The 20,334-nt window shown below is 54.8% G+C and overlaps 1 protein-coding gene across 1 annotated transcript; it reads left to right on the forward strand.

Annotated features, from left to right (window-relative positions):
- Positions 1 to 2,088: 2,088 nt before the first annotated feature.
- PROKR1 (prokineticin receptor 1) lies at positions 2,089 to 7,304 on the forward strand. Its single transcript, XM_009477692.2, has 2 exons — positions 2,089 to 2,585; positions 6,608 to 7,304. The coding sequence occupies exons 1-2, from the start codon at positions 2,089 to 2,091 to the stop codon at positions 7,302 to 7,304; spliced, it is 1,194 nt and encodes a 397-aa protein (XP_009475967.1).
- Positions 7,305 to 20,334: the final 13,030 nt, after the last annotated feature.

Consider the following 20,334-nt stretch of genomic DNA (forward strand, 5'->3'; position numbering starts at 1 on the left):
GGTGTAGGCAGCTGCTGCCCAGCACAGACAGAACTCAGAAGAGCATGTGAACACCGGGGTTTTACACCTTCCTATGCTCAGACTTGGTAACAAAGCCGCCCTGCTGATTCAATGCATTCAGGGGGCTGTGCTGTATTGTCTCCGTATTGCACTGCCTCTTTAAAATCAGAAATGCATGGACAGCTTCAAGGTGCCTCCCACTGAGAAAAGGCTTTAGATGCATGCACAGAGACAGCGGAGCCATCCTCCCCTGAGCTGCAGGGCAGACCTGCTTGGGAGAGAAATGATCATTCAGCAAAGTCCTCTGGCTGCTTTCAGTGATCCTTTCTCTGCTCCAGTGGCAGCAGCACAGTTGCAGGGGAGAAAGCTGGAGGCTATCCCCAGGGTGCCCGAGACCTCCAAGAAGACGAGAGCAACTGCAGGTACTGTTAGCTGATGGTGGTGTGTCAGTTGGTGGATGGCTGGGTTGTCTTTATTTATTTTAAAGCTCACTCTCGGTATTTTGCAGGGAAACCTCTCTGAAACAGATACTGCACCTTGCTTTGACCAACATACAGATTTTGCATCCAACTATTTATTTAGTACTTCTCTTAAATGGACGTTCACATTTCCAGGAAGCTGTAGGGATGTCTTGTAAAGCAGTCAATTGTTTCAACTGTTACTGAGTTTCAGGCTTTAGCTTTCTCTTAATTCTGTTGTTCTGCACCTCTCAGACTGAAAAGCAACGTGGAGGCAGAACTTGTAGAAGAGAGTTTCTCTCAGAAATTTTTTAAGTGTTGGTACATCAAGGGCTGAGGGTGGGAAAAGAAGGGGAAAGAAGGGGCAACGGCTCCGCTATGCAGATTGTCCTTTGTAGCCACGATGGACATTGTGTTCAATAGCATTTGACACCCTGAAGACCTACTGCCTCAATGCAGAAAAAGTGGCAATGCCCCCCGATTCTCCTCTGGGATGGGGTGGGACTGTTCTGACAGCTGGGAGTCTGGTGTGAGGATTCCCAGATGTGGTGTGGGAAGATGCAAGACGGCCCTCAGCATTTTGATATGGAGTAGAGGCAAAATGAGGGAGTAGATTAGATTTTCTTCCTCAGTGTGGAAAATAAATAAAATTTTAACATTTGGTACAACCGGCAGTACAAAGAGGGAAGCCTGCTCCTGTCTTCAGACATTCAAGGCACTTTGTCTTGCTTCAGGAAGATTTTCCCTTTCACCTCAAGAGCCTGTTTGTGGAAGCACTATCCCTGTGAATGGCAGATCTGCCTTCACAGCAAAGCCCTACAAACTGGTTCATGGGACAAAATCCTGGCTATGCAAACTGGCAGACCTCCACTGGTTTGAGAGAAGCAATAATGGATTATGCTGGCTGAAAATTTGGTCCCCCTACTCAGTTAATGGCTGCCAAAAAGGAAAGTGCTGGCTTTGCTGTTTTCTTGGGTCTTGGCAACTCTGACTTAATTAAGAAATGTATTTAGAAGCCAGGACATCAGCTCTCCTTTCATTCTCACCTACCACATCGCTCTGACCAAGACATCTAGCATAAAGCAGATACTTTTCAGCAAATTGAGGTGTCATCTCATTTTAGATTTTTTACCTTGCACAGGGATGACAGCACTGTGGGCTTGAAGGCTGGTTGAGGTTTAAACTGGATTTTACACTCCTATGTTGTCATTTCACTGTGTGCTGAAAACAAAATTTCACCGTTGGTGAATAAAACTGCTGGGTGTAACAAGCAGTGTATTATGCAACTCAAGGGATTTAATGATAACAGAAGCATCCTTTCACAAGGTATTTCTTCCCACTGTGCACAGCCAGCAATATTGCCGTGGGGCAATAAGGTGGCTATTGCTTTCCCTTAAGCACAGTATTTTTGCTGTAATTTCCTCTCAGGAAATGTTTTCCTCTTTTTGTTCCCACAGAAGGAGATACATGAGGCTGTTGCTCTAGAATCTCATGGGGACAAAGACAAGGTGACTCAGAAGAGAACTTTGGATGAGGTCTCTCACCCACCACCATCGTGCCCTGCCACCCTGGGTAATTCTAACACGAAACCAAGGGCTAGCCAAGCTACGTCTGTCAAAAGAAGGCAGACATGGCCACGGAGCAAGCTGAACATAACCCAAATGCTACCATCAACCTCAACTTTGCTGCAATCTACAATCTCCACGACGGGGATTTAACCTCCTTGCGAAACTTCTCCTTCCCTTTCAATTTCAGTTACAGCGATTATGACTTGCCACTGGACAGTGAAGACGACATGACCAAAACCCGCACCTTCTTTGCAGCCAAGATCGTGATCGGGGTCGCTCTGGTTGGCATCATGCTGGTCTGTGGCATCGGCAACTTCATCTTCATTGCTGCTCTCGCCCGCTACAAGAAACTGCGAAACCTCACCAACCTGCTGATTGCCAACCTGGCCATCTCAGACTTCATTGTGGCCATCGTGTGCTGCCCCTTCGAGATGGACTACTACGTGGTGCGGCAGCTGTCCTGGGAGCACGGCCACGTCCTCTGTGCCTCAGTCAACTACCTACGGACTGTCTCCCTCTATGTTTCTACCAATGCTCTCCTGGCTATAGCTGTTGACAGGTAAGCGGGCTGCTATGACTGCACAAGGAGATGGCCAGAGCTTCGGAGGCTGGCTGTCCAGATTTCTAGCTTTTTAACATGCTCAGCTGTTCTACAGGATTTGCTGATGTCCAGGTAGGTACTATGCAGACCTGGGTACCTTGTTTCATAAAAATTAATCACATGAGGCATGAAGTCATAACATTACCCCACAGAAAACTCAGTAGAAATTTCTTGATTGAACTTTTCAGGTGAAAAGAATGTTGATTTATTGGACACCCCCCTCCCCAAAAAAATATGCTCAATTCAAGTGTAGGAGAGGATTTATGAAATAACAAAAAGAGGAGAGGAAAGAGAGGGGGAGAGAGAGAGAGAGAGAGAGACAAATCAGAAACACCCAGAGATGAGGGTGTTCATCAGCACTATATAATCCTGATCCAAACCATGCATCTCTAAGGAACCTTCTCTACCGGCCTACACAGCTTTTCTGAATCTAACCTTTTCTATGAACAGCGAAGTAAATACTCTACAGCAAAAGAAACAGTTGACTGGTGATACAGAATTTGACAGGTGACTTTCCAACAGGGTTATTGCCTTACAGGATATTTCTTTCACCCCCTAAGGTGTTTTTCCCAGGTTTTGTTTTGGTGTGAAAGAGAGTAAAAGGTAAGACTTCTGCCTAGCCTGCAAAACAGTTCTTATTCTCTGTCGTGCCACACTGAGAAAACCCAGTGATCATTAAATTAACCATTTGACAGTACTGAGGTCTTAGCTGCATGCTTCAACCCAGAAGTGGATGCTTGGTGAGTGTGGCCAGCACTCTCCTCTCCATTAAAATACTCTGCTCTCTCTTGACATGCCTCTCTGAGGATGGCACAGTGGCAAGCCAGGAAAGACCCACAGGTTATTTATGGCACCTGTATTTATGGCACTGTCCAGAGAATGATAAAATGCTACACCAACCCAGTTTAGCAGAGATTTGCCTACAAATGATACCCACCTGCTATACCACCTGCTTTATGCTGCAGTCCTAAGATATTTCTATGCCTGTCTCCCATTCCAGGAATTCTAACAATATAATTGTATTCTTTCTTATGACTCCTGTTCTCTTAGCTTTGTGCACCATGGACTTGACAGACCCAGGCGCTGAAGACCAGCTTCATGCTGACATAAGTCTGACACCACTGACTCGCAGAAAGCCAGAGACCTGCAGAGTAAACCCTTTACAGAAAGGCCATCACAACAAGTCAACTTTTGTGTACAAACGCAATATACATCTCTGTAGACCCTCTGCATATACAGACTGTAGGATTCCCACCCCCCCTTCCCTTTTTTTTCCCCAATTTCTCTCGTGTGCCATTTTATGCTCTAGTCTACTGTTGCACAGTTTTTGGTACCTGATCCAAAAGACAGCTCAGGAGCAGTTAACCCTGCTGATGGTTGTATAGATACAGCTTGTGCGTGGCTGATGCAGCTGTTACTGACGTCAACAGAAGTCTGTGGAAAGACTTCTGGGGAAGTTCAGAGATGTTTTGCCTGGTGTGGGGGAAAGGACCATCAGCTCCTATGAAACAAATCCTTAACCAGTGTCTTATAAGAACCTTTGAACAGCAGCTGGGGACTCAGGGTTAAGCTTCTAAACACTATCATGTATGCATTACCATTTTCTATTACTTATCTTTTTCAACCTCTAAAAAATTTTCTTGGAAAGCTCTGCTAGTGCATCCCAGGTTGATGAAGTAATATGGGTCATCGAGCCCTTATGCCTGCTAAGAAATCAAAAGATTTCTAGCATATCTCCCCGCGCATCTTTAAAAACAATCCTGGAAATGACTAATCACTGAAGTCTGTTGTAAGAACACACTGTTTTGGTTTCACTACCTTTTTTTTTTTTTGTGAGCTTTTGACTTGGTAAACAAAGAGAAACCTTGTTAATTTAACAATCAACCATTCCATATTGGTTATGTCATGTGGGTCGTTGACTTCGGGCTCCAAAAAGAATAGGCTCCAGAAGTCTTCCCATGTTTAGATCATTTGAAAGGGCTCACCTAGGTAGAGAGGGTAAGCCTGTCCCACAGGATTTCCCTTGGGTAGAGCTCTCTTTCACCTTCCTTGAAGTCTATTCACATGAAAGGTAGGAATTTCACATATTTAAGGCCACGTCTACACTAGAAAATAATGCAGCATGAAAGGAGAGCATCTGAGGAGCAGGAGTTCATGCTAAGGGTCCAATGTCCATGCTGTAAATATTTTCGGGGGTTTAGCCTTAGCTGGGTCCCCTGGACTGAACGCCCACGGGCACTCAGTGTGTTTTATGTACACTTCAGGAGCACATCTTCCAGGGCAGTTTCATCTGAACTCGGTTCATGCGCTCCAGGTCCACTCTGCACTAACAGCCCCAGTGTGGTAAGCAATGACAATCAGGAAATCCACCACAAAAGCTCCCTCCTGACTCTCCTGTAGAGATTTACCCTATCCAGCCAAATGTTCTGCTGAGCGGATATGCATACTTATGAATGCATACACATACATTATCCCACCACCTAATTCCCACAAGACCCAATCTAAAAAGGTTCATTTATCAGCTCCACAATGAGGCTGAGTAATTCTGCTCTCCCTTGACATCTAGCCTGCACGACCAAAGAGCGATGAACAATTCATCTGCTTCCAGGATCTGGCTGATGAAAAGTGCCACTGCCTTTCCATTTTATTTTAGAATTAATATATCCTGTGGATGCTATCTACATATAGAATAGACACAGACAGAAAAGCCTCTGAATGAATGAGAAATTCCACTTTTTGAAGCAATCCTTTGTGTTAAATACAATTATACTGGGAGCTCTGGAGTGTCTCTGATAAAAATCTCCTTTTAGCAGGAATATCCTAATCTTTCCGGGAACAGTGTACTCTAATGTAAGCTCTTCTTACATCTATAGCTTCTTAAAAGAACAACCCCCCCAAACTCCAACCAAACAAAAAAACCCCAGGGTGAATGCCATTTGGTCCTAGCCCCTTTTTAACTGAATCAAGGACAATTGATGGATCTGGCTAGTATTACTACTTCCATTTCTCCACACTTCTTTGTGAAACACTGCAGCACACCTTGCAGCTTTACAGTCATAAGAAGTGCAAATACCTAGCTCAAGTTTTATGGTTTGGCGTATTACTTAACACAGCATATTTAAGATTAATTAGCAACAGTCACCTCCAGCAGATGAAACAAAAATTTGCATGGGCAGAATATGGATACACAGTCCTTTGTTGCTAGCTTGAAAACATGCTCACCTGTAACCATTCATTAGCATCAGCTTCAGTTCTTTGCACCCCATGGAATAACCAAGAAAATAATACAAACACTGTTAACGTATATTTGACTTCTTGGTAAAAAAAGCATATTTAAGTAGTTCTCTGCCTAGGGATAACATTTTCATGTTTCTACATGTTTGTCTTTTTAGCTGCACCTGACTGGGGGTATATTACTGCATGTTTCAAACTCTCAGTTGAACATGTGCTGTCCACCAAAGAATTTCCAGATGCTGTATCATCGCACGTCCTGGATACATCACCTACATATTCTGCTAGGTCCCGCAAACCTCTCTGTCAGTAACAGGAGTAGTCCCTCCTCTCTTTCTCCTCTTCCAGTCTTTCCATAACTCCCAGATAGGTGATCTGTGTTAAAAAGTTTGTGATACAAATTTACAACTTTTTCAGTTTGATCTTGTTAACAAGTGGGAGTTTAAGAGCGATGTCTTAAAACCACCTGCAGACACCCTAACGTACGCTCAGATTTTCAGATTGCCAAGTACCCGCTGTCCTAACAAACCTTTCAGCCACTCGGTCCAGAGTTTCTGCCTAGATTTAGGAACTCAGCTCTAGGCTGCTACTTCAGAAAACTTTCTTAACTCTCCTCACCAATTTGTCAGGCTCTCTCCTTAAGAATGACAGCAATTTCCTTCTGCTTAATTCTGTCCACCTGTATTTTGATGTGTGTTCTGACTAACAGTGTTTTCAGACTTCATTCTGAATGTATTTGTCTGTTCTAGATATCTGGCCATTGTTCACCCACTGAAACCACGCATGAATTACCAAACAGCAACCTTCCTAATTGCCTTGGTCTGGATCGTCTCCATACTTGTAGCTATTCCATCTGCATACTTTGCTACTGAAACGGTGTTATTTACAGTGAAAAACCAGGAGAAAATTTTCTGTGGTCAAATCTGGCCAGTTGACCAGCAGATGTACTACAAATCATACTTCCTCTTCATCTTTGGCATTGAATTTGTTGCACCCGTGATTACGATGACCTTGTGTTATGCCAGGATCTCTCGGGAGCTTTGGTTTAAAACAGTACCAGGATTTCAGACGGAACAGATCAGAAAGAGGCTTCGATGCAGAAGAAAAACTGTTATGGTACTGATGTGCATCCTGACCGCCTATGTTCTCTGCTGGGCACCTTTCTATGGCTTCACAATTGTCCGTGACTTTTTCCCCACCATCTTTGTGAAAGAGAAGCATTATCTTACTGCTTTTTACATAGTTGAATGCATTGCCATGAGTAACAGTATGATCAACACCATGTGTTTTGTAACTGTAAAAAATAACACCATGAAGTATTTCAAGAAGATCATGTTGCTCAGATGGAGATCAACATACAACGGAAGCAAATCTAGCACAGATTTAGACCTGAGAACAAGTGCAATGCCGGTCACAGAGGAGGTAGACTGCATAAAACTGAGATAAGTTTTCTGCCGTTCTAATCTCACATATTCTGGAGAGGGGCTAAAGAGGAAATAATGCCTCCTCAGAAGCTTCGCCCTTCTCTGTGGGAACACCCACCATTAGTAAGAGTCCTCAAAAAGCAGCCAGCTATGCTTTTCCATGAGAACTCTTCTCACTGGACTGCTGTATAATCCCATCACTCAGACTGATGCTGTGCTTCAGTTCACTCATCTGCAAATTTGGGATGTAGACACTCAGTGTAGTTGTTTAAAAATTAAGGTGTACAAAAAAAGTCTATGAATGCATTAAAGCATATTACAATGATGGAGGAGTTGACTGCTGGTCCTAGCAATGATGCCTCTCTGTTTCTTCTTCAGAGAAAGCTCTTAACTCCTTTGACCTCCTCATATGTACCTTTAAGCTATTTGGTGTCCTTTTCCTTCTGCTCACAAGAGGAAGGATGGCAAAAAAGCCCATTTTGCTTCATGTAACTCTTTATCCTCCCAGTTTACCCTTCACGATGAAGCTCCTTGAAGCCTACAGACCACCAGCTTTCTATTGTATACTGCTTCACAGTCCAGTGAAAACCTCAAGTCTCCCCCTGTGACACCTTGTTTAAGACTATTTTATCAACATTCCACTCTATAGTTTTATGTAGAGTGTTACCCCATTTATTACGTATTTGGAAAATGGCACGGCTACATATTGAAGGGACCTGTTCCCTTCTCTCACCTCCAGGCACCCTATGGCCAGCTTCTGCTGCCTTGAGGCACTAAGCTCTTCAAAGAATCAATCACAAAATTGCAGAGGTGGGGAACAACATCTCCAGATTGTCTAGTCCACCCCGCTGCTCAAGCAAGGTCAGCTATAACAGGCTGCCCAGGATTGTGTCCAGTTGGGCTTTGACTGACTCCAGGGATGGAGACTCCACAGCCCCCCTGGACCACCTGTGCCAGTGTTCAGCAGCCCTCAAAGTAAAAAAGTGTTTTCTTCTGTTCACACGGAATGTCACGTGTTTCAACTTGTTTTCAGTGGGACCCATATAAAAGAGTAGCATGTTAGTGGGAAAAAATCCACCCTGCTGAACCAGGCCTAGACATCTTATCAAGTCTGTGTATGCCTTCAAAATACAGTGCAAGTAGGGCTAAAAGAGCATAGAAGCCTTGAGATGACCTGTCCTTCTGCAAGCAATGGAGACAGACTCTAGGCTTCAGCAAGCCAGTCACTGCTTAGGTTGAGTAGCTCATTGTCTGGTCAAACGTCAGGCAACAACTCAAGATGAATTCTGCATTGCCTCCCCCAGCGCTGTTTTTACTATTCTGATTTTGCGCAACTCCATGACAGGTGTGTCTTAAATGATAATCACGATAAAGCAGGTGACAGTAGCAGTAATACCTGCTCATTTAAACTACACAGAAGAGATCATGGACTTTTGTGTATCGAAATCAAGTCTTTTCTATTGTGATGACAAATGCTTCCTGTTTTGGAGTATGTGGTACTGCCTACTTTTGGAGTAAACGGCTTTTGTAAATAATTTGTCTATTCGTGAATTTGAAGTGAGCAGCAAATCCTGCTAATAAAACAGTAAACATGAAGTCAATATCAGCATTGTGAATTATTTTTCATATTTTTCCCTTAGCCATAGTTTTCCTACTCAAGTGACTAATGTGAATTATCACATTTCAGCTAAAGAAAAACTACCAGGCTGACCAATTACATTTAATGGCAAAAACATAGTGAAATCCATTAAAGTGCTCAAATCATCTCATCATTAGCTGCTCCTAAAAGACACACGTTGGAGAGGATCTTATAATTTGCTCTGTTAGGCAAAACAATTACTGAAATCATTCTTCAAAATGACATTTTTGAATAGGGATAAGTATCAAATCCATTTGTTTCCCAGCCTGCCAAAGAAATTTAAAGGACCAGAGAGTTGCAGCATTTCATCATCAAGAGCCTTGACCTTGTAATTTCTCCTGAAATCTCATGGTTTCTTCTGAAACTATGCACCCATATTTATCTCCTGAAACCTGTACTAGTTACTGTGGATTAGCTAGCAATACTACCTCTTATTAAGAGTGTCCTCATACTCCCTCCACCTATTTCTCCTAGACTTTTCTTGGTAGAAACAAAGCCAAACAACTGACAATTTTCCACACCTGGAAATCCACCTTAGGCTGAGTTATTAAAAAAAAGAGCTCAACTGTCACCAAGCAATATAGTACCAAGCAAAAATTAGGGGAAAGAATTGCTTTAAAATTCTGGAAATCACTTTGAGAGCTCCAAGAGAGCTCTTCTGCTCTGGCCAGTGCTCTCGGCCATCACCACGTCCCTGTCCCTGACAAAGGTAGTAAAGCAGCAGCTGCCACTGCCCCTATTGCAGATTTAGGTTTTGGGGTCCACAACATTGCTGTATTTTGACATTTTCAGGTCTTCCCACCAGCAAAGCAGTGTTTCAGCCTGAGCTACTGGATAAGGCAGGAAAAAAAGCTGTGCTTTGTCCTCAACTGCATTTGTAGTGAGCAGCATTCCCAGAAAGAAGGGGGATTCCCACTGAGGAAGGGTGGCGGTCCCCTGTTCCCTGATCAGAGCAGCCCGGCAGTCACATTGCCCTTAGTCTGTGCCTGCACCAACTCCAAACATCCCAAAAGTGGTCACAGGCTTCACTTTCAGTGACCAATGTCTGCTCCTAAACTGAGCTCCAGCAACCAGGGGCCCAGGGCAGCGAGCCCAAGGGCCTTAGATGGGGACAGAAAACCCACAGAGCTTTTTTTGTCCCCACAGAACTCATTTCGTCTAAGGAGTGACAGGGTATGGCCCCCCTCTATCGACCAGGGCCTGCCTGCCACCCATGACTGCACTTACATGGAGAATTCACAAGATGCTTAAAGTCACTCAAAACCTCCCTTTAAGTGCAGAAGTGTGCAGCAGGGGCAGGCCCTGACCCAATGGCTCCCTTGGGCAGGAGGGAGCGGGCAGGCCACGGTCCAACCAGAGCAGCTGAGGGAGGGGCCCAGACCCCACACTCCCTATAGCTTAAGTGAGTTGTGCAGGGAGAAAAGAACAAAAAGGCTTTTTTGTACCCACATAACTCAGGCTAGAGAGTGGGGGTGCCAGCAGGCGCTCCGGAGATGGGTGCTGCATCAGCTGCCTGTCAGGTGAGGGCTACCCTGCTGCCTCCTGCCTGGCCCCTCCCTGCAGAAACACTTTCTCACTTACACTGAATGGCAACATTTAGTGAAGGAACTGAATATGGACTGCACCTACGTGGAGCTCTGCTTGCAAGAGCCATACTTAAACAGAGAAAGAAAAGCACAAGCTGGGAGGAAGGCAGCATCTGTTGTGGAGGAGAAGCAGCCCCTTCCAACACAAGCTCTTACCCACTGGAAGGCAGTAAAAACTGCAGCAAGACCTCCACAGCCACCAGCTGCCCACTATTTGCTCCAGTGGCACAGGAGCAATAAAGACTTCACCATGCAGCAACCGTGGGATGTGTCAAGGATGAGGAGCAGGTAGGGGTGAGGCATCATCCTGAGGGCTGTTAGCAGGGTTTAGATAACCATGCAGTGAATAAACCAGATGCCACCATGTTTCAGTTGTGGCTTACTCCAATTTTTATTGCCTAGAGCAAAAATGTGGTGCTAGAACGCTAGATTCCTGCTCAGCTGTCCTCCTGTCGCACAGCTCCCCAAACCATAGGCTCGCTTCCTTCTGCAGCAGCTCCTCCAGGGGTAACTGAAGGTAAAATCCAGTCCCTGCTCCTTCACACTGCCTCTCTGAAAACCAAAGAAACAGGTGCAACTAGAAACTAAAACGGTGACCCCAAATGGCTAAGAGAGGATTCAGAGAAGAAAAAGCAGTTATTCTCAGCAATGGGCACTGGGAAAACAAAGCATGTATTTTGATACAGCAATAACAAGAAAAGAAACTCCAACCACTGTCCCTCTACCAAAGGAGGATTACCTGCAAGACCCCAGGCAAGGGTGGGTCACAATAGCCAGGACATGAAATGTCCTTGAGGACTGATCGACTCACTCAGGAGCTCAGGCTTAACTGTGTTCCTTCTTCCTTCAGCTTGGCAGCCTTTCCTGTGGCAACAGCACCCTCCAGCTGCCGCCTCTGCAGCACAGCATCATGCACCTACTGCACCGCCCTGAAAACCCCGCCAGCTCAGCCACCTTGGCGACAGGGCCACGCAGATATTCCCAGGATTCCCATGCCCCCAACAAGTAGCAACAGATGCTTCAGCTTTTAGCACTCGGGCACCTAGGCACTTACCCAACATTTCTGGTCTCTGCATCTTCCCTCGCTCCCTGTGTCGGCAGGGCTGTGAGCCTCCCTGGGTGCATGAGCTACCCCCTTCCAAACGCTTGGTATCATCTGTGCTGAAAAGAAACATGCCATTGAGCAGAAGAAAGCAGAATTGAGACAAGACAGCCACTACTCCCTTAGACTCACCAGAGATCCTGTTCTCTCTTACCTCTGTTAGGACACTGTTCTACAGACTCCACCCTAACACGTTGCCAGGAAAAGCAACAAGGGACTCCAAGAACAGCTGTGTGGCGCCGTGAAGGGCTGCTCCAAAGTGGTGCATTGTAGGTCTCCTCCGGGGGGGCATGGTGAAGGGCACCAATAAGAGTCAGGCGGAGTGATGAAGGGCTCCTCTGGGGTGGTGCAGTGAAAGGCTCCAAAAAGAGCCGAGCAGCGTGATGAATGACTCCAAGAAGAATCAAGCGGCCCAGGGAAGAAGTCCTCCAGGGCAGCACAGTGAAGAATGTCAAAAACAGCTGCATGGCATGATGAAAGACTCCCAAAAAGAGATGTGAGGCATGATGACGGGCTCCTCCGACATAGCATGATGAAGGCCTTGTCTGACATGACACAGGGAACCAGGAACAGCCAGCAGCGCAATGAAAGGCTCCTCCACGGCAGCATGATGAAGGGCTCCAAGAGAAGCCAGACCACGCGATGAAGGGCTCCGACGCAGCACAACGAAAGGCTCCAAGATGAGCCTCGCCATGCGCTGATGGGTTCCTCCAGCACATTCCACTGATCGGCCCCTCAGGCCTGGTGTTACAACAGGCAAATCCGACGCAGCGCCTAAGGGCTCCTCCAGCTCAGCGACAAGGGGCTCTTCTAGGGCAGCATGGTGAGGATGGGCTCCTGTAAGGCAGTGCAGCTATAGGCTGCTCCAAGGCAATACGCTGAAAGCCTCCTCAGGCTTGGCAACGATGCGTTCTTGTAGGGTGGCTGGGCGACAACGGGTTCCTCCAGCGCAATGCGCTGACAGGCTCCACTGGCATAGCTTGACAATGGGACCCTCCGGAGCAATGCTCTGACAGGATCTGCTGGCACAGCCTGACAACGGGCTCATCCAGGCCGATACGCTGACAGGATCCTCTGGTGCACCCTGATGATGCGAACCTCCAAAGCAATGCACTGACAGGCTCTGCTGGCGCAGCTGGACAACGGGATCTTCTGGAGCAAGGCGATGACAGGTTCCCCTGGCGCAGCTTGGCAATAGGATCCTCCGGCACTGCAACGACAGAACCATCCACAGCAATATACTTACCGGCTCCTCTGGGGTGGCACAGTGATGGGCTCCTCTGCCGTTGGAATGACGATGGACTCCTCCTGTGCGATGATGACGGCCTCAGGCGGCACAATGCGCTGACAGGCTCTGCTGACGCAGCTTGACGATGGGATCCTCCGCAGCCATGCGCTGGCAGGCTCCGCTAGTGCAGCTGGACGACGGGATCCTCCAAAGCGATGCAATGACAAGCTCCACTGGTGCAGCTGGACAAGTGGGGCCGTCGGAGCGATGCACTGACAGGCTCCCATGGCGCAGCTTGACAACGGGATCCTCCAAAGTGATGTGGTGTCGGTCTCCGGTGGCACAGCCTGACGACGGGTTCCTCAAGCATGATGTGCTGACAGGCTCCGCTGGCGCAGATGGATGACGGGATTATATGGCACGAAGCGCTGAGAAGCTCCTCTGGCACAGCTTGGCGATGGAGTCCTTGAAGCGATGCGCTGACGGGCTCCGCTGGCACAGCTGGACAAGAGGATCTTCTGGCACGATGTGGTGACAGGCTCTGCTGGCGCAGCTGGACGACGGGATCCTGAGTCATGATGTGCTGATGGGCTCCTCAGGGGCAGCTTGACGACGACATCCTCCAAAGCGATGGGCTGAAAGGCTCCGCTGGCACAGCCAGACAATAGGATCTTCCGGAGCGATGCGCTGACAGGTTCCCCTGGCGCAGCTTGCCAATAGGATCCTCCGGCACGATGGGCTGACAGGCTCCGACGGCGCAGCTGGACCACAGGATCTGCCGGTGCGATGCGCTGACGGGCTCCTCCGGCGCAGCTGGATGACAGGATCCTCCGGGGCAATGCGCTGACGGGCTCCTCTGGGGCAGCTGGACGACGGGCTCCTCCGCTGCGATGCGCTGACGGGCTCCTCCGGCGCAGCTGGACGACGGGATCCTCCGGTTCGCTGCGCTGACGGGCTCTTCTGGCGCAGCTGCACGACGGGCTCCTCCGGTGCGATGCGCTGACGGGTTCCTCCGGCGCAGCTGGACGATGGGCTCCTCGGGTGCGATGCGCTGACGGGCTCCTCCGGCGCAGATGGACGACGGGATGCCCCGGTGCGATGCGCTGACGGGCTCCTCAGGTGTGATGCGCTGATGGGCTGCTCCGGCGCAGCTGGACGACGGGCTCCTCCGCTGCGATGCGCTGACAGGTTCCTCCGGCGCAGCTACACGACAGGATCCTCTGGTGCGATGCGCTGACGGGCTCCTTCGGCGCAGCTGGATGACAGGCTCCTCCGGTCTGATGCGCTGACGGTTTCCTCCGGCGCAGGTGGACAACGGGATTCTCCGGTGCGATGCGCTGACGGGCTCCTCTGGCGCAGCTGCACGACGGGATCCTCCGGTGCGATGCGCTGACGGGCTCCTCCGGCGCAGCTGCACGATGGGCTCCTCGGGTGCGATGCGCTGACGGGCTCCTCCGGCGCAAATGGACGACGGGATGCCCCGGTGCGATGCGCTGACGGGCTCCTCAGGTGTGATGCGCTGATGGGCTCCTCCGGCGCAGCTGGACGACGGGCTCCTCCGGTGCGAAGCGCTGACAGGTTCCTCCGGCGCAGCTAGACGACAGGATCCTCTGGTGCGATGCGCTGACGGGCTCCTTCGGCGCAGCTGGATGACAGGCTCCTCCGGTCCAATGCGCTGACGGTTTCCTCCGGCGCAGGTGGACAACGGGATTCTCCGGTGCGATGCGCTGGCGGGCTCCTGCCGGTGCAGGTGGACGACGGGCTCCTCCGCTGCGATGCGCTGACGGGCTCCTCCGGCGTAGCTGGACGACGGGATCCTCTGGTGTGATGCGTTTACGGACTCCTCCGCCGCAGCTGGACGACGGCATGCCCCGGTGCGATGCGCTGACGGGCTCCTACGGCGCAGCGGGACGACGGGATGCCCCGGTGAGATGCGCTGACGGGCTCCTCTGGCGCAGCGGGACGACGGGATGCCCCGGTGCAATGCGCTGACGGGCTCCTCCAGCGCAGCTGGACGACGGGATGCCCCGGGGCGATGCGCTGACGGGCTCCTCCGGCGCAGCTGGACGACGGGATGCCCCGGGGCGATGCGCTGACGGGCTCCTCCGGCGCAGCTGGACGACGGGATGCCCCGATGCGATGCGCTGACGGGCTCCTCCGGCGCAGCTGGACAACGGGCTCTGCCCGTGCGATGCGCTGACGGGCCCCTCCGGTGCGATGCGCTGATGGGCTCCTCCGGCGCAGCTGGACGACGGGTTCCTACGGTGCGATGCGCTGATGGGCTCCTCCGGTGCGATGCGATGACGGGGTCCTCCGGCGCAGCTGGACGACGGGATGCCCCGCTGCGATGCGCTGACGGGCTCCTCCGGCGCACGTGGACGACGGGCTCCTCCGGTGCGATGCGCTGACAGGCTCCTCTGGCGCAGATGGATGACGGGCTCCTCCGGTGTAATGCGCTGACGGGCTCCTCCGGCGCAGGTGGACGACGGGATTCTCTGGTGCGATGCGCTGACGGGCTCCTCCGGCGCAGCTGGACGACGGGCTCCTCCGGTGCGATGCGCTGACGGGCTCCTCCGGCGCAGTTGCACGACGGGCGCCTCCGGTGCGATGCGCTGACGGGCTCCTCCGGCGCAGCTGGACGACGGGATCCTCCGGTAAGATACGCTGACGGGCTCCTCCGGTGCGATGTGCTGATGGGCTCCTCCGGTGCGATGCGCTGACGGGCTCCTCTGGTGCAGCAGGACGACGGGCTCCTCCGGAGCGATGCGCTGACGGGCTCCTCCAGCGCAGCTGGACGACGGGCTCCTCTGGTGCGATGCGCTGACGGGCCCCACCGGCGCAACTGGACGACGGGCTCCTCCGGTGCGATGCGCTGAAGGGCTCCTCCGGTGCGATGCGCTGACGGGCTCCTCCGGCGCAGCTGGACGACGGGATGCCCCGGTGCGATGCGCTGACGGGCTCCTCCGGCGCAGCTGGACGACGGCATGCCCCGGTGCGATGCGCTGACGGGCTCCTTAGGCGCAGCAGGACGACGGGATCCTCCGGTGCGATGCGCTGACAGGCTCCTCCGGCTCAGCTGCACGACGGGATGCCCCGGTGCGATGCGCTGATGGCCTCCTTAGGCGCAGCTGGATGACGGGATGCCCCGGTGCGATGCGCTGACGGGCTCCTCCGGCGCAGCTACACGACGGGCTCCCCCGGTGCGATGCACTGACGGGCTCCTCCGGCGCAGTTGCAAGACGGGCTCCTCCGGTGCGATGCGCTGACGGGCTCCTCCGGCGCAGCTGCACGACGGGCTCCTCCGGTGCGATGCGCTGACGGGCTCCTCCGGCGCAGCTGGACAACGGGCTCCTCCGCTGCGATGCACTGACGGGCTCCTCCGGTGCGATGCGCTGAAGGGCTCCTCCGGCACAGCTGGACGACGGGATGCCCCGATGCGATGCGCTGACGGGCTCCTCTGGCGCAGCTGGACGACGGCATGCCCCGGTGCGATGCGCTGACGGGCTCCTCCGGCGCAGCTGGACGACGGGCTCCTCCGGTGCGATGCGCTGAAGGGCTCCTCCGACACAGCTGCACGACGGGCTCCTCCGGTGCGATGCGCTGACGGGCTTCTCCGGTGCGATGCGCTGACGGGCTCCTCCGGCGCAGCTGGACGACGGGATGCCGCGATGCGATGCGCTGACGGGCTCCTCCGGCGCAGCTGGACGACAGGATCCTCCGGTGCGATGCGCTGACAGGCTCCTCCGGCGCAGCTGGACGACGGGATCCTCCGGTACGATACGCTGACAGGCTCCTCCGGTGCGATGCGCTGACGGGCTCCTCCGGTGCGATGCGCTGACGGGCTCCTCCGGCGCAGCTGGACTACGGGGTCCTCCGGTGCGATGCGCTGACAGGCTCCTCCTCCGCAGCTGGACGACGGGATCCTCCGGTGCGATACGCTGACGGGCTCCTCCGGCTCAGCTGAACGACGGGCTCCTCCGGTGCGATGTGCTGACGGGCTCCTCCGGCGCAGCTGGACGATGGGCTCCTCGGGTGCGATGCGCTGACGGGCTCCTCCGGCGCAAATGGACGACGGGATGCCCCGGTGCGATGCGCTGACGGGCTCCTCAGGTGTGATGCGCTGATGGGCTGCTCCGACGCAGCTGGACGACGGGATCCTCCGGTGCGATGCGCTGACGGGCTCCTCTGGCGCAGCTGCACGACGGGATCCTCCGGTGCGATGCGCTGACGGGTTCCTCCGGCGCAGCTGGACGATGGGCTCCTCGGGTGCGATGCGCTGACGGGCTCCTCCGGCGCAAATGGACGACGGGATGCCCCGGTGCGATGCGCTGACGGGCTCCTCAGGTGTGATGCGCTGATGGGCTGCTCCGACGCAGCTGGACGACGGGCTCCTCCGCTGCGATGCGCTGACAGGTTCCTCCGGCGCAGCTAGACGACAGGATCCTCTGGTGCGATGCGCTGACGGGCTCCTTCGGCGCAGCTGGATGACAGGCTCCTCCGGTCCGATGCGCTGACGGTTTCCTCCGGCGCAGGTGGACAACGGGATTCTCCGGTGCGATGCGCTGACGGGCTCCTGCCGGTGCAGGTGGACGACGGGCTCCTCCGCTGCGATGCGCTGACGGGCTCCTCCGGCGCAGGTGGACAACGGGATTCTCCGGTGCGATGCGCTGACGGGCTCCTCAGGTGTGATGCGCTGATGGGCTCCTCCGGCGCAGCTGGACGACGGGCTCCTCCGGTGCGAAGCGCTGACAGGTTCCTCCGGCGCAGCTAGACGACAGGATCCTCTGGTGCGATGCGCTGACGGGCTCCTTCGGCGCAGCTGGATGACAGGCTCCTCCGGTCCGATGCGCTGACGGTTTCCTCCGGCGCAGGTGGACAACGGGATTCTCCGGTGCGATGCGCTGGCGGGCTCCTGCCGGTGCAGGTGGACGACGGGCTCCTCCGCTGCGATGCGCTGACGGGCTCCTCCGGCGTAGCTGGACGACGGGATCCTCTGGTGTGATGCGTTTACGGACTCCTCCGCCGCAGCTGGACGACGGCATGCCCCGGTGCGATGCGCTGACGGGCTCCTACGGCGCAGCGGGACGACGGGATGCCCCGGTGAGATGCGCTGACGGGCTCCTCTGGCGCAGCGGGACGACGGGATGCCCCGGTGCAATGCGCTGACGGGCTCCTCCAGCGCAGCTGGACGACGGGATGCCCCGGGGCGATGCGCTGACGGGCTCCTCCGGCGCAGCTGGACGACGGGATGCCCCGGGGCGACGGGATGCCCCGGGGCGATGCGCTGACGGGCTCCTCCGGCGCAGCTGGACGACGGGATGCCCCGATGCGATGCGCTGACGGGCTCCTCCGGCGCAGCTGGACAACGGGCTCTGCCCGTGCGATGCGCTGACGGGCCCCTCCGGTGCGATGCGCTGACAGGCTCCTCCGGCGCAGCTGGACGACGGGTTCCTACGGTGCGATGCGCTGATGGGCTCCTCCGGTGCGATGCGATGACGGGGTCCTCCGGCGCAGCTGGACGACGGGATGCCCCGCTGCGATGCGCTGACGGGCTCCTCCGGCGCACGTGGACGACGGGCTCCTCCGGTGCGATGCGCTGACAGGCTCCTCTGGCGCAGATGGATGACGGGCTCCTCCGGTGTAATGCGCTGACGGGCTCCTCCGGCGCAGGTGGACGACGGGATTCTCTGGTGCGATGCGCTGACGGGCTCCTCCGGCGCAGCTGGACGACGGGCTCCTCCGGTGCGATGCGCTGACGGGCTCCTCCGGCGCAGTTGCACGACGGGCGCCTCCGGTGCGATGCGCTGACGGGCTCCTCCGGCGCAGCTGGACGACGGGATCCTCCGGTAAGATACGCTGACGGGCTCCTCCGGTGCGATGTGCTGATGGGCTCCTCCGGTGCGATGCGCTGACGGGCTCCTCTGGTGCAGCAGGACGACGGGCTCCTCCGGAGCGATGCGCTGACGGGTTCCTCCGGCGCAGCTGGACGATGGGCTCCTCGGGTGCGATGCGCTGACGGGCTCCTCCGGCGCAAATGGACGACGGGATGCCCCGGTGCGATGCGCTGACGGGCTCCTCAGGTGTGATGCGCTGATGGGCTGCTCCGACGCAGCTGGACGACGGGCTCCTCCGCTGCGATGCGCTGACAGGTTCCTCCGGCGCAGCTAGACGACAGGATCCTCTGGTGCGATGCGCTGACGGGCTCCTTCGGCGCAGCTGGATGACAGGCTCCTCCGGTCCGATGCGCTGACGGTTTCCTCCGGCGCAGGTGGACAACGGGATTCTCCGGTGCGATGCGCTGACGGGCTCCTGCCGGTGCAGGTGGACGACGGGCTCCTCCGCTGCGATGCGCTGACGGGCTCCTCCGGCGTAGCTGGACGACGGGATCCTCTGGTGTGATGCGTTTACGGACTCCTCCGCCGCAGCTGGACGACGGCATGCCCTGGTGCGATGCGCTGACGGGCTCCTACGGCGCAGCGGGACGACGGGATGCCCCGGTGAGATGCGCTGACGGGCTCCTCTGGCGCAGCGGGACGACGGGATGCCCCGGTGCAATGCGCTGACGGGCTCCTCCAGCGCAGCTGGACGACGGGATGCCCCGGGGCGATGCGCTGACGGGCTCCTCCGGCGCAGCTGGACGACGGGATGCGCAGGCGCGATGCACTGACGGGCTCCTCCGGCACAGCTGGACGATGGGATGCCCCGATGCGATGCTCTGACGGGCTCCTCCAGCGCAGCTGGACAAAGGGCTCTGCCCGTGCGATGCGCTGACGGGCCCCTCCGGTGCGATGCGCTGACGGGCTCCTCCGGCGCAGCTGGACGACGGATTCCTACGGTGCGATGCGCTGATGGGCTCCTCCGGTGCGATGCGCTGACGGGCTCCTCCGGCGCAGCTGGACGACGGGCTCCTCCGGTGCGATGCGCTGACAGGCTCCTCTGGCGCAGATGGATGACGGGCTCCTCCGGTGTAATGCGCTGACGGGCTCCTCCGGCGCAGGTGGACGACGGGATTCTCTGGTGCGATGCGCTGACGGGCTCCTCCGGCGCAGCTGGACGACGGGCTCCTCCGGTGCGATGCGCTGACGGGCTCCTCCGGCGCAGTTGCACGACGGGCTCCCCCGGTGCGATGCGCTGACGGGCTCCTGCCGGTGCAGGTGGACGACGGGCTCCTCCGCTGCGATGCGCTGACGGGCTCCTCCGGCACAGCTGGACGACGGGCTCCTCCGGTGCGATGCGCTGACGGGCTCCTCCGGCGCAGCTGGACGACGGGCTCCTCCGGTGCGATGCGCTGACGGGCTCCTCCGGCGCAGCTGGACAACGGGCTCCTCCGGTGCGATGCGCTGACGGGCTCCTCCGGTGCAGCTGGACGACGGGATGCCCCGATGCGATGCGCTGACGGGCTCCTCTGGCGCAGCTGGACGACGGCATGCCCCGGTGCGATTCGCTGACGGGCTCCTCCGGCGCAGCTGGACGACGGGCTCCTCCGGTGCGATGCGC

This window comes from Pelecanus crispus, chromosome 3 (assembly GCF_030463565.1).
Source record: "Pelecanus crispus isolate bPelCri1 chromosome 3, bPelCri1.pri, whole genome shotgun sequence".
Lineage (NCBI taxonomy): Eukaryota > Metazoa > Chordata > Aves > Pelecaniformes > Pelecanidae > Pelecanus > Pelecanus crispus.